General features: G+C 40.8%; 1 protein-coding gene and 1 pseudogene across 1 annotated transcript in view; one reads left to right on the plus strand and one right to left on the minus strand.

Annotated features, from left to right (window-relative positions):
- The window catches only part of Acadsb (acyl-CoA dehydrogenase short/branched chain), a 42,515-nt gene that overhangs the window by 16,557 nt on the left and 12,279 nt on the right, over positions 1-13,679 (minus strand). The window contains exons 2-3 of the mRNA XM_027930283.2: positions 5,505-5,679; positions 4,318-4,418 (exon numbers count right to left, since the gene is read on the minus strand). Coding sequence (XP_027786084.1) covers positions 4,318-4,418; positions 5,505-5,679 — 276 coding nt within the window. The remainder of the gene's footprint in view (positions 1-4,317; positions 4,419-5,504; positions 5,680-13,679) is intronic.
- LOC114088598 (histone H3.3C-like) lies at positions 6,394-6,762 on the plus strand (annotated as a pseudogene).

Raw genomic sequence — 13,679 nt, forward strand, 5'->3', positions numbered from 1 at the left:
GTGGAATAATGCATTGATTAGGTTAAAGCTCTCATAATCTAATCATTTCACCCCTGAAATTCCTTGCATTCTTGCATTTGGGGGACACCTTATATCTACACCATAACATTCCAACCCTGGACCCCCCAAACTCAAGCCCATCTCAAAATGCAAAATACATTTAGTCTATTTCTAAGTGTCTCCATAGTCTTAAGTTACAGCATTACCCAAAGTCAATGTCTGAGACTCAAGGCAAACTTAGCTATGAGCCAAGATCAAAAGCAAGTAACATATATCCAATGTATAATGAATGGCCCAGAATAAACATTTCCATTCCAAAAGGGAGAAACAAGAGTATAGGAAGAAGGAAGACTGAAATCCAGCTGGCCATACAAGTTTTGTAGCTCCACATCCAGCATCTGGGGCACATGGCTTTGTGAGTTTTCTCCAAATTTTGTGCAGCTTCACCCCATGGCCTTGTTGGTTGCAGCTCACATGACCTTTCTCTTGGCTTATGTCCGCTCGATTCCTGCAGCTTTCCTCCGCAGATGTTCCACATTAATAGCATCTCTCAATCTGTGGGTCTCCACCGCAGCTTAGGCTTCCTTCTCACATCTTCATGCATCATCCTCTTGGTGCACCTCACAGGAACTCCAACTCTGCTACACTCTGCCTGGCCTCCGAGGCCTTCCTTTGAAATACTGGTGGGGGCCTCCATAACCTGAACTCTAATTCTGCAGTCCTGCAGAATTGGCACTATGTGGTTGGCACCAAGGTCTGCCACCACCTTGAGTAGTAGCCAAGTGTTCCTGGGACCATGGCTGTAGCAGCCTCTGAGTCCGGATGGCTGAGAAGAGTAAATTAACTTCCTAGGTCCCCATGTGCAAGCAATGTTCCCCCAGGGACTCAATGGAATTTTAACTTTTACACCCTTGAGCCTGATATGGTTGTGGTCTTGCCAATTCCTGAGAAGCTCTCAAGCCATCTTTTCCATTGTCTCTGTGCAAAGTATTTAGCTTCTCTTTATACTGCTGTAATGTCTTTAATAATCATATCTCAGCCCTAGCTTTACTGGTACTTTCCTAGCCAAACTGCAAGTTTTTCCAAATCTTTCTGTTTTGCTTTCTGCTCCTGATTAAACTTGGTTAAAAGCATCCAGAAATATCTATACCACCCCTTGAATGCTGTGCTATCCTGAAATTTTGTCTGCCAGATTAATAAGTCCATCATCTTTAAATTCAGCCTCACAGAAAGTCTCAGGATGCCGGCAAACATAGAAAACTTGTTAGCCAGAATGCTAACATGAACAGCCTCTAGCCCAATTTCCAATAAAGTCCTCCCTCTCCTCTGAAACCTCATGAGCCCAGTCTTTACTGTCTGCAGTCCTACTGGCATTCTGTTCTGCTGAGTTCCCACCAGCCATCCATTAAACTACACTCACAACATTCTAAAGCTTTTCCAGTTTGTATTTCTAAACTTTTCAAAATTCCTCCCCTCATAAACCAGCTCCAAAGGCTTCTGAGCCACATGGTCAGCCTAGTCATAGTAATGACCCCACTTCTCAGAATCAAATTCTGTTTAAGTTTTCTCTGTGTCACTGTGACTCAAAGACCTGAACAGAACAACATAAAGGAGAAAAAATTTATTTTGGCTCACAGTTTTAGAGGTCCAGTCCATGGTCAGCCAATTCCATAGCTCTGGGCCCAAGGTGAAGAAAGATATCATGATAGAAGGGCATGACAGAGAAAAGCAGTTCAGGACATGGCAGTCAGAAAGCAGAGAAAGAGAGCTCTGTTCACTAGGGACAAAATATAAACCCTAAAGGCATACCACCAGTGACCTACTTTCTCCAGTCACACCCTATCTGCCTACAGTTATCGCCCAGTTAATCCATATCAGTGGATTAATCTACTGATTTGGTTAAAGTTCTCATAAAAATAACCATTTCACCTCTGAACATTCTTGCATTGTCTCAAAGATGAGCTTTTGGGGAACACCTCAGATCTAAATAACTGAAAGGAATAAGAAAATATCTTACGAAATATAAACATAACCTGATGTCCTTTCTTGCTAATAACTATAGGAGTTGTTTTGGTCTTTCAACACTATCCCCTTTATACCACTTTGAATATAATAAGTAAATACAAGAAAACGACTAGCCCTCAAGGGGAAACATTTACAATTTCATTTAGCATAATCTCTTCTAGACAGGTTTCTTGATATTTTCAGCTGAGATAAGGGTTGATTGACCAATCCACTTGCAATTTTAGCAAGTCTAGGATGGCTAGCAGATAATACTTGGCACTATTTGCTAGAGTCACATTTGACCAGGCACAGGTGCCTGATAAACACAACAAAATGTTGGCCACAGACTTCTAATAACCTTGATACAGGCCAACTGATCAGTCACTACTCCTAAGTCTGACATATGAATCTTCCTCAGTAACACTCATTCCATTTTTATTTTTAACTTTTTTAAAAAATATATATTTTAGGGAGCTGGGGTTGTGACTTAGTGGTAGAGTGCTCGCTTAGTACACGTGAGGCACTGGGTTCGATCCTCAGCACCACATAGATATAAAATAAAGATTGTGTCAACCTAAAACTAAAAAATAAATATTAAAAAAATTATATATATATATTTTTAGTTGTAGTTGGACATAACCTTTATTTATTTATTTTTATGTAGTGCTGAGGATTTAACCCAGTGTCTTGCACATGCTAGGCAAGTACTCTACTGCTGAGCCACAAGCCCAGCCCCAACATTCCATTTTTAAGAGACTTTATTTCAGATAGGAACATGTGAATCAAGACCTACAGCTGGTAATGGATAAATGATAATGCTCCAATTCTCACTATACTCTCTGGGAATCACTCCATGTTATGTATGGTCAGGGTTATGGCTGTCATGTTTCAGGATGAAGAAAGATTTTGCCGCTATGAAGGCAGAAACACAAAGGGGATGATTAAAATGTGAGAGAACCAGAAATGATGCTCTCTGAGGAAAACCTGAGGATCTGGGCATGCCTGGAGACTAGTAGGCCTGACAGCTACCTGACTATAATTTTTGGAGCAGCCATTGGAGATACTGCTTCTCTATAAAAAGTCATGAACTTCTCAACTGGAAAATAGGTGTCAGGTGACTAAAGAGCTGAGACAACAGGTGTTAGGTAAGTGGAACTACTCTAAGCAGAAGCAATTTATGGAGCTGGGTACTAGGAGCATGAGGCCTCTGAGGTCTACCACCTCAGGAGAGGCCTCAGAGAAGCCTACAGGGTCATAAACCACGACAGTGAAAGCTAGCTAGTGACGGACTCATTCAGTCTGTCTGTCTTATGTTCTGGACTTCTGATTGACCTGGTGTGGCTCCACATAAGGTTCCATGTTCCCAAGAGTTTCTTTGCTAACACAAAGTTGGAAAAAACACTAAAAGCTGGTCACTTTAAAATAGGAAGAAATGAAATTATATGGCTAAGTGGCAAGGTTATTTTTCAAACAGGATGACAGATGAAATTTAGGACAATGAAATAGCAGTGACTAATTCTGTTCCATCCTTATTAAAAAAAAAAAAAATCACTTTGCATCTATGGAGAAGGGAGAAATCAGGAGTGAGTGTGGTGATTTTTAAATGTCCTCCTTGGAGTCCCCATGTCCTCCTTGGAGTCCCTCATAACCTCTTCTAGCCATAATCAAAGTAGTTCTATTTTAATCTTTTTTGTCTGTTTCACTAAAGGTCTAGTGACTTAAAAAGTTAGAAATCTGTTACCCTGGTTAACATGGAATTCAGATGTCACCCGTGTCTAAGCTGAGCACACACGTAGGAGACTCAGGTAGAATGAACCCTACACTATGGCATCTTATTGTTGCTGTGGCAGTTGTCCTGTGCATTGCAGGATGCTGAGCAGTATCCCTTGATGCTGTGACATAGGGTTAAGGAAATAGGCTTTGGAGTCCGAAAAACTTGATGATCTGCTCTCTCCATCATCATTTCCTCATTTGAAAGAGCTGCAGTGGTGCAAAGGGCAGTACATTATTCCTACTCCATTGGATGCCTGCAACATGCCCCCTGGAAGGCCTAAAGAAATCACTCTCTCACTGCCAACTTTTTTCTTAAAAAACACAATATTTCCATTTATAATGTTAATTCAACTACTAAAAATTTTAAGTATATAAATATTAATGAAGACCTCCAATGAACAGAGAGCACAGACATTTTTTAGCTAGGAAACAAAGGGTTCATTATGCTCATTACAGTCCCTAAATTAAAAGAACACATGAGTGTTAACACTGGAAAGTATCTACAGAAGCTTGAAATTGGAAGAATTATAAAATATATACCCCTTGTTGGAATAAGCCTTGGATTACTGATTTTTCCATTTTTGAATTTTCATCCATGGTTGAAACCAAAGGAGCAATCTCTTCCTGTGCGAATTTTTTAACTGCAGAAAAAAGAATCACTATTAAGTCTACGTTCAAGTGGTAGTCATTTTAATAATAACTATAATCATCATTGATAGTTTGCTGACAAACTTTAATTTTTAATTTAAGTTAAATGCATGTGAGTGCACTTATTCTTTTAAAACAGAAATTATAAAGTTTCTTTAATATAGAAAAGTATAATTCTCCAACTCCCTTTGTAATCCTTGATGCCATTAAAAGTAAGTAACATATATAAAAATATAAACAATATAGAAAGCATAAAATGAAAAATGAAAGCCTTATTCCCTGTTCTGGCTACCCACCCCTCTCCCCAAAGGTTACTATTTTTATGTTTATTATGTATTTTTTCTGAAAACTTTTCTTTGAAAATCATCTGTGTCTACACAGACACATGAATTATCCATTTATCTGTCAACTTATATCTCTACACAAAGGAATCATATGAAACACATTCAACCTTCTCCCCACGCATGTCTAGATCTTTCCATGCCAGCACACTCCATCTAACATGGGCCTTTGAATAGCTGCATGGCCACACAGAATGAGGTTTCTCCACCTCAGCACTATGGACACTTTGAGGCAGGTGAGTCTTTGTTGTGGAGTCGTCCTGTGTACTACAGGATGTTTAGCAGCATCCCTGGCCTTTATACAACTAGCTGCCCACAGTAGGTGCCCATTCCAAGGCTCTCTAAGAAACTTTTTATTTTTTAGTTTTCGGCTGACACAACATCTTTGTTTGTATGTGGTGCTGAGGATCGAACCCGGGCCGCATGCATGCCAGGCGAGCGCACTACCTCTTGAGCCACATCTCCAGCCCTCTAAGAAACTTTTTAACAAAGCAGCTTCTGGCAAGAACTGGGGAAGCAGAGACCAGAGGTTGGGGGCCCTTCAACCAGAAAGCATTTTAGTCTATTGTTGTTTTTAACTTTTAGATATATATCACTGTTTTGTTTTTTTTTTTTAAAGTCAGAAAACTCCATTCACAAACTTAATGAATTCACCTTTCATCTGTCATATGTAATTTCATATTGCAGACCCCACTCATGACCAGAGGAGTAACAAGGTAAAGTGAGAAATGCACTCACCTGCACTCTTTATCATCATTTCCTCGTCTGTAAATGTTTGCAGTGGCACAAAGGGTAGTGCATTATTTCTGACATCAAGGACAGCTTCTGACTGGGAAGATTTTAGGACACGAGGAGGAATTTTCCAAGACGACAGGCATGTTGGGAAGTTTCTTCTTAGCTTTAGGAACAGCCCCTGATGAAAGAGGGAACACATACACACACATGAAAGTAAAAAAGTGATTGAACATCTGTTGCTTTGGGGATAATTTCATAACCCATTCTTATATTTCACCTCACCAAAATGAGAGCTTGACTTAGTAGATTTTAAAATTCATTGTCTTTTGAACAAACACAAATTAGTTTAACATTATATCTTCTTTTCCCAGAAACTGATGGCCAAGTAACTTTTTCCAATCAAGGAAACAGAGCTTTCTAGGTGGAACTCACTGTCAAAATGTATTTCTCAGTTCACTGACTTTTTGGATAGGGAAACTGGGACACAGCGCTGCTAATGTCTACCACTGACCACTGTCAAGAGCATTCTCTCGTGGGGCACAGGAGCAACTGGAGGAGTGGCACTGCCTGCCCTGCAGCTGGCCCAAGCAGCTGTGCTTCAGTGTCTAGTTTTGTTTTCTCAGAGTCTCCCTAGTAAGAGACTATGCAGCATAAAGGTTAAGGATATAGGCTCTGGAATGTTAAAGAACTAGTCTCAACTCCTAGCATCTGATATTTAATAGCAATCTAGATGGGCAAGGGATTTTCTTCTACTGGTTCATTATAATTATACAAAATAGTGGAATTCAGATTGTGTTTGTAGCCGCCCATTGCTCTCTAACGCCACTGCCGCCTCTAGCGTGCCGACCTCTACCTGAAGGAGAAAGGGGGTAAGTAGGGAGGTCTCTCTACCATGGCTCCTACAAAGCAGACTGCCTGCAAAACAGCCAGTGTAGCACCCAAGAAACAACAAGCTACAAAAGGTGCTCACAAGAGTGCATCCTCTACTGGAGGGGTGAAGAAACTTCATCGTTATAGGCCTGGTACTGTGGCACTCCATGAAATTAGACGTTATCAGAAGTTCTGATTTGCAAACTCCCCTTCCAGCATCTGGTGTGAGAAATTGCTCAGGACTTTAAAACAGATCTGCGCTTCCAGAGTGTAGCTATTGGTGCTTTGTAGGAGGCAAGTGAGGCCTATCTGGTTGGCCTTTTTGAAGACACCAACCTGTGTGCTATCCATGCAAAACGTGTAACAATTATGCCAAAAGACATCTAACTAGAATGCCACAGTTGGAGAAAGTGCTTAAGAATTCATTATAGGGCTGGGGATGTGGCTCAAGCGGTAGCGCGCTCGCCTGGCATGCGTGCGGCCCGGGTTCGATCCTCAGCACCACATACAAAACGAAGATGTTGTATCCGCCGATAACTAAAAAATAAATATTAAAAAATTAAAAAAAAAAAAGAATTCATTATAATGGGAAACATTTCAATCTCAAAAAAATTTTTTTCTCTTATTCCTGTCATTGGTAGTTCTGAACATTAGATTTTTTCCCACGGGGTCAAAAGGTACCTAAGTATATGATTTGCAAGTGGAAAAATAGGGGACAGAAATCAGGTATTGGCTGTTTTTCCATTTTCATTGGTGTGTGAATTTTTAATATAAATGTGGGAATGTAAAGCATTAATGCAAGTCAAAATGTTTCAGTGAACCAGTTTCAGCAGCTCAACTTTATAACAATTATACATAAAACTGTTAAATTTTTCTGGACAATGCCAGCATTTGGATTTTTTTTTTTAAACAGGTAAATTTCTTATTGACAGCAACTAAATGGTATTTGTAGCATTTTTATTTACAGTAGATTCCATCCACTCACTATACTTTTCTGAGTTGTCCAATATGTAAGTATATATTTTTAATGTTGTTAAGTCTTCTCTGCTGTTCCTGTAAGTTTGCTTTTAAAATACATTAAACTATAAAAAAAATAGTGGGATTCACTGTGATATATTTGTATATGTATATAACATGATTTGGTCCATTTCATGTGGCAAATGATTTTTAACTTCTTAGTTAAAACTTCTCAGAATCTGTTTCCTTTGGACTGGAAAAATGAAGATAATCCATTGGAGTTTTGAGTGGCTGAGTGAAACAATCCACAGAGAGGTTTTAGCCTAAGTATCTATCATACAGAAAGCGCTCAGTAAACATAAATGACTGTTTCTACTACAACTTAGAAGACAGTGGTGGTGGTGATAGCAGTAGTAATAGTATCAACCTTCAGCTACCACTGCTTGCCATCAGTGCACCTCCCTGTTACTGTGTCCTGATGCCTCTGTCAAATGTAATAATGAACTTTCTCAACAGTTTTGATTATACGCTGAAAAGCTGAGAAAAATTAAACAAGAGTCACTTCACTTAATATCACTGGCAATCTTAGTTACGTGTCGGCCAATCTTTGCAATTATGTGCCTAGGTGAAGACGTGTTCTACTCTGGATTCACCTGGGTAAAAGAAACATTGACCAGTCTGAAGAAAAACATGTCTGCATTTTTCTCATTAAATTTGTTATTGTTGTTTTTAAAATCAGGAGAAATGAGTTTAGGGAAAAGTTGCACAAACCTTTTTTCCCATTAGAAGACAGGAAACTCTGGACTACAAAGGGGGATACATGAGGTATTCTTCCTGATGAGATAGAAAGAAGTAAAAAAGAGGGTAAAGAAGTTCAAAGGGGCTCAAGATGGGGAGGAATGTTGTTAAGCAGCATAAGAAGGGGAAGTGGCAGCAACTGATACACAGAAGAACCAGAAGAAGGAAAGAAAAAAATGGAGAAGAGACGCAAGCATGGAGGTCATTTGGCTCAATGCTAGTGGCAGTCTTGGATGGTGTCCTCAATATATAATCAAATGAATGAAAGAATGAGCCAACTAAACTCCATAAAATACTCATGAAACTTGCCTATTCACTTCAAAAACTGCAACACACTGCCCACATTTCTTATTTCTAGAGATTATTTACTTCACTAAACCTACCACAGAATTCTTTGTCTCTTAGTCAATGCCTCTGTACCTAAGCTGATATTTAAAAGAAAGCCCACCACTGAGAAAATTAAGAATTCAGTGGGTCTTAAATGACCCAGCTATATCACTCTTCGGTATATATCCTAAAGAATAAAGTCAATATACTATAGCAATGCATGCCTATCACGTTTATAACAGCACGATTCACCATAGCCAAACTATAAAGCCTAGGTGTCCATCGATGGATGAATGGGTAAAGAAAATGTGACATATGTAACAATAGGGTTGTATTCAGTCATAAAGAATGAAATTATGTCATTTGAAGGAAAATGGATGGAACTTAAGAACATTATGTGAAATAAGCCAAACTCGGAAAGTGAAGGGTCATGGTTTTTCTTATATGTGAAAGCCAGAGAGGAAAAAGGAAAAGAAAGGCGGGGGAGGGATCTCATCAAAATTGAAGGAAGATCAGAAGAGTAGAGGAAAGGAGCCAGGGGGAGGGAGGAAGAGAGGAAAACGGGAAACGCTGGGGAATGATATTGGATAAATCATATTGTTATACTGTGTGCATGTACGTATATGTAACAATGAATCCACTATTATGTGTAATTATAATGTACCAATAAGAATATGGAAAAAATGATTCAGTGCATCTTATGATAATACCTATTTTTCCTGATAACAATTGCGAATCCCTTAGTCTTAATATCGTTACTGACAAAGTATATGACAACTTCAACACCGAGTAATTCTTTTAGATACAAAGACAAGAAAACAGAGGTAAACTGACTTTTAAAAATGCATAAAATAGTAAGCAATCACAGGTAAGATTGCTGAAAATGTTTATCATAAAATACAGGGATGATAAGCTAAGTGAACGGAATCCACTTTTAGTCAAAGTACTGAGAGATATTATCTACCAGATAGGAGAAAACTTTGTTTAATATAAATCTTTAATAAAGGGAACTGTCCTTTGCTTGCGTTTAGACTCACAGCCAAGATGTCGATGTTGATTTTCTAGCATGCTCTGCCTTTTGGTGGTGCCTACAGCTGCTGCAGCTCTGGGGTTCACTCCATCAAAATGATTTTCCACAGTTATAACCCATTGCACCATATCATCACATTTTTTTGTGTAGAGCAGCAATTGCTACTTGATGAAATAATGGTTATTTATGCCTTGCCAGATACGTGTCAGAGCTTGAGTCTGATCTGTTCTGTACTCAACTGACCAGAGTTCTGTTGCCCTTGGAAGTGCTGATGATCAAACCCAGACAGAAAAATAAAGAGTATGAACTTGGTTGGGGGGTGGGGAATAATACCTTTATTTCATAAATCTCTAACCAAAATACAGCCATGTATGGGCAACATGTTATGGTAGTATTAGCAGCATCTGTAAACCCTGCTACCAAAAGAAATTACATCTATTTTCATATTATATCAAGTTGATGCCCATGGCTTAAGATACTGTTTGTGTTCACCATGACTTTGAAATTGCAACAGCTATTATAACGACAGCCAGGTCTTATTTAAGAAGCACATATTACTAAATCAAATTTTAAAATATTTTATAATTGTTTTATTATAATTGATTTCTTTTATAATCCAATATCTTTCGTGTTATACATTTTAAAAAATTTTGGAAAAGATATAAACTTTACTGCATTGCTGTATAGTCTTTTTTTTTTTTTGGTTCTGGGGACTGAACCTGTGGCACTTAACCACTGAGCCATATCTCCCCCCTCACCTGCCCCCACTTTTTCCCCCAACCCTTTTTTGTATTTTATTTAGAGACAGATCTCAACTGAGTTGCTAAGTGCCTCGATAAGCTGCTACGGCTGGCTTTGAACTCGCAATTCTCCTGCCTCAGCCTCCCAAACCGCTGGGATTACAGGTGTGTGCCACTGCACCTAGCTGCTGTACACTCCTTTGCAGGAAGCCATCTGAGAAATACATGAGGATCTTCTCTAGCATGAAGTCAGGGAGAGTTAGGCCACGGCAACAGATTGCCAATGCACGTGACCTTTCCTTCCCCTCTGCTAGGAAGGTTCCTCACAGTAGCTCTGGAGACAGGCATAACCTGTTAGGAACTGAACAGCCCACCTTTAACCTTTTTTGGAGAAGAACATTCCATAGAATCTCTTTGATGTTTCCGGATATACATAAAGCAGGCAAGGGCTTCATTTTGTCTAGAAGCTCAACCTGCCTGATCAGCTTGCCTGTCCTGCCCCTGCTTTTGAAACTACTTTCTGTGTTTTGCATTTTTTAGCCATTTTATTTCTCTTAGCTTTTATTTCTCAGCCAGCCCATTCCATGGAGGGGAACCCCATTCCCACCACCATCACGGGACGTGGGTGGGACTCCTTACTCATTGCACAAACAAGTTAAGAACACCTGATTAATGGCAAGAATGTTCTAGCAAACCTTTTGCTAAACTCAAACTTAGCCACTGTGTTAGTCATCACTCCTTCTCCACTATGCTCTAGCATAATAAAGTACTGTTTCAACATATCTAAAGTACTTCAAGTCTAGAAGCTTCCACAATGCATGAAAGGCAAAGGAAGACATAACAAGAAGTTGTACTGACCAACAAGGACAGAACCAATGAGGCTACCACAAGGAAATGCTTCCATACAACACAACAGCGTGTCACCTTAAATCCCCACAGTCACTGGTTCCTTCTGAGGGTGCACTTCTGGCTCTTTCCTCTCTGAGAGGGACTATCTGCCCACTGTCAACTCAGATGTCCATCACTAGAGAGCATGACAAAAGGCTGCTTCCCTCTCAGCTTCTGAGAAGACTCCTCCTTCCTGGAGTAAAGGCGACTTTGCTCCAAGTACACACTTCCCCGGAAGTTCACTCAAGTGGAAATTGTTCCTTCTCTTACAATCTGCCTTTCTAGAGGTGAGAGGTCTCTTAACTCCTACTACTTTGTGAAGCTTCAAGAACATTATACCTGCATCCTCTTGTGGGAGGAAGGAGGAAGGGGAGGGAGTGAGAAAGGAGACGATTTCCCTTGACACTCAGGATAACAATCAACAGCACCCTTTCCCACCCTTCACCCCAGCATCTCTGTCCTCCTGGACAATTTCCCTTGTTTATTGAACTTTGCCCACAAATAGCCTCTCTACCCAACACCAACCAGGGGTTTAGGAAGGTCAGAGTCCATGAGGCTAACTTGACACTGGCCCTGACCTCTTCTCACACCCAGTGACTTTTCCAATTTTATCAGCCATCTGCTCCAAGTCATCCCTCAGTATTCTCTCTAGAAGTCTCCATTTCAGATCACAGCTTCCTGTCCCTCTAGCTTGCCTGCTAACTATGACACTGAACTTGTTTCTGAATATCACCAGTTCTCCAGCCTCTTCAACTCATCTAACTTCTTTCTCTCCAGCTGTCCGTCCTGCCTGCACTACCTCCACTACCCAGCATCAGCTCCGCGGTTGATCTTTGCCAACATTTACTTCACTATACACAAAACATTCTTACCCCTATTTTCTTCTCCTTTAAAAAACTCTGTGTTGAGATGCTGTCCTTTCAGAAGACCTGCATGCAGGCTCATCCCATTTCCCTCCAACCAGCTCCCCTACGTGTGAGCACCTGAAATAACCATGTTCAAACATCACTGTGACCTCTCAGTCAGGAGACACACAGGGAGCCTCATACAAATATAAGTCCATGGCCACCAACACCCTCAACTCAGTGCTCAAGACTGTCTGCACCTGAGTATCTGCACTCAGTCCCTTTCCTGAGCTCTAAATGACGACCTCAAACCCACACTCTGCTCGAAGGCCCACCCTTCATTGTCAGCTAGTACCTCTCCTGCTAGAGAAGATAAATGCCAACAAGCGGAACCAACACAAGTGCTCACTGCTACACCCACAAATTGTCCTGCATCTGCATTTCTCCCTTCTTCTCTCATGTTAGTGTCCCTTCTCTCAAGGCCAGTCCTCCAGCTCTTCTCTGGGTCCCATTCTTCCTGCCCTCTCAGGATCCTCAGTCACCACTTTTGCCTTCTCATCTTTGCCATTTCCCTTTAAGCCTTTCATTGGCATGAACAACCTGCAGATTCTCCCCATCTTGTCTTGTTCTCGCTGACCTTCCCTCCACTTCTAGCTACTATCCTTTCTCTCCCTCACCCACATACCCAAATATTGCCAAAGCATGGCTTTATTTGCTGTCTCCACGTGTCACCCCGTTCACTCCTCAACCCCCTATCTCAAGATGCCCACCCCCCACCAATTACCAGAAGCTCATCTCAGTCAGGTCACCAGACATCTCTGTGTTCTTCAGGCTTCCTTGTATTTGTCCTCAACAGATTCAGTCCACCAAGCACATCTTCACCCTGCCTTTGCTCCTGTGCCCAATTCCCATGTCTTGCTTCTGCCCTATTTCCCTCCAGTTCTGAACTGTCTTAGCGTCTTACAGCTTCCTCATCACTACTTGGTCCTGAAGTGTGAAGGAAAGTGGGGGAGAGGGAGGAGAAACTCTTTATCCTATGGGTTGAAGTGTAAATCACTGGCATAATAACTTGGGACAATTTAATGAGAGCAAAAATAAAGATATGCTATGACTGAAGTATGTATCCTCCAAAATTTAGACGTTGAAGCTTAATGGCTAATATGATGGTGTTAAGAAGTGGGGCCAAGCCAGGTGCAGGGAGGCTGAGGCAGGAGGATTGCGAGTTCAAAGCCAGCCTCAGCCAAAAGCGAGGCGCTAAGCAAACTCAATGAGACCCTGTCTCTAAATAAAATACAAAATAGGGCTGGGATGTGGCTCAGTGGTCAAGTGCCCCCAAGTTTAATCACCGGTACCCCCCCAAAAAAAGAAGTGGGGCCTTTTGAAGCTGATGAGGCCATGAGGTTTTTCCCGGCATGAACATAAAAGACACTTCACATGGCATTCAGCTCATTTGCCCTTCTGCATTCTGCCTTGTGAGGACACTTGTCCTTAGTAAGGAAAAGTCCTCACCAGACAACTGAGCCTGCTGGCACCTTGATTCTGGACTTCCCAGTTTTCAGAACTGTGAGAAATAAACTTCTGTTCTTTATAATCCAGTCAATAGTATTCTAACAGCCCAAAACAGACCAAGACCTTACTATGGAAAGGTCCCATAATTTTTACTTTAGTTCATATGAACAAGTACACAAATGCAAAGGATGCAGTGGTGTTTGTAAGGGTCAAA

The sequence above is a fragment of the Marmota flaviventris genome, chromosome 4, assembly GCF_047511675.1.
Source record: "Marmota flaviventris isolate mMarFla1 chromosome 4, mMarFla1.hap1, whole genome shotgun sequence".
In the NCBI taxonomy this organism is placed as follows: domain Eukaryota; kingdom Metazoa; phylum Chordata; class Mammalia; order Rodentia; family Sciuridae; genus Marmota; species Marmota flaviventris.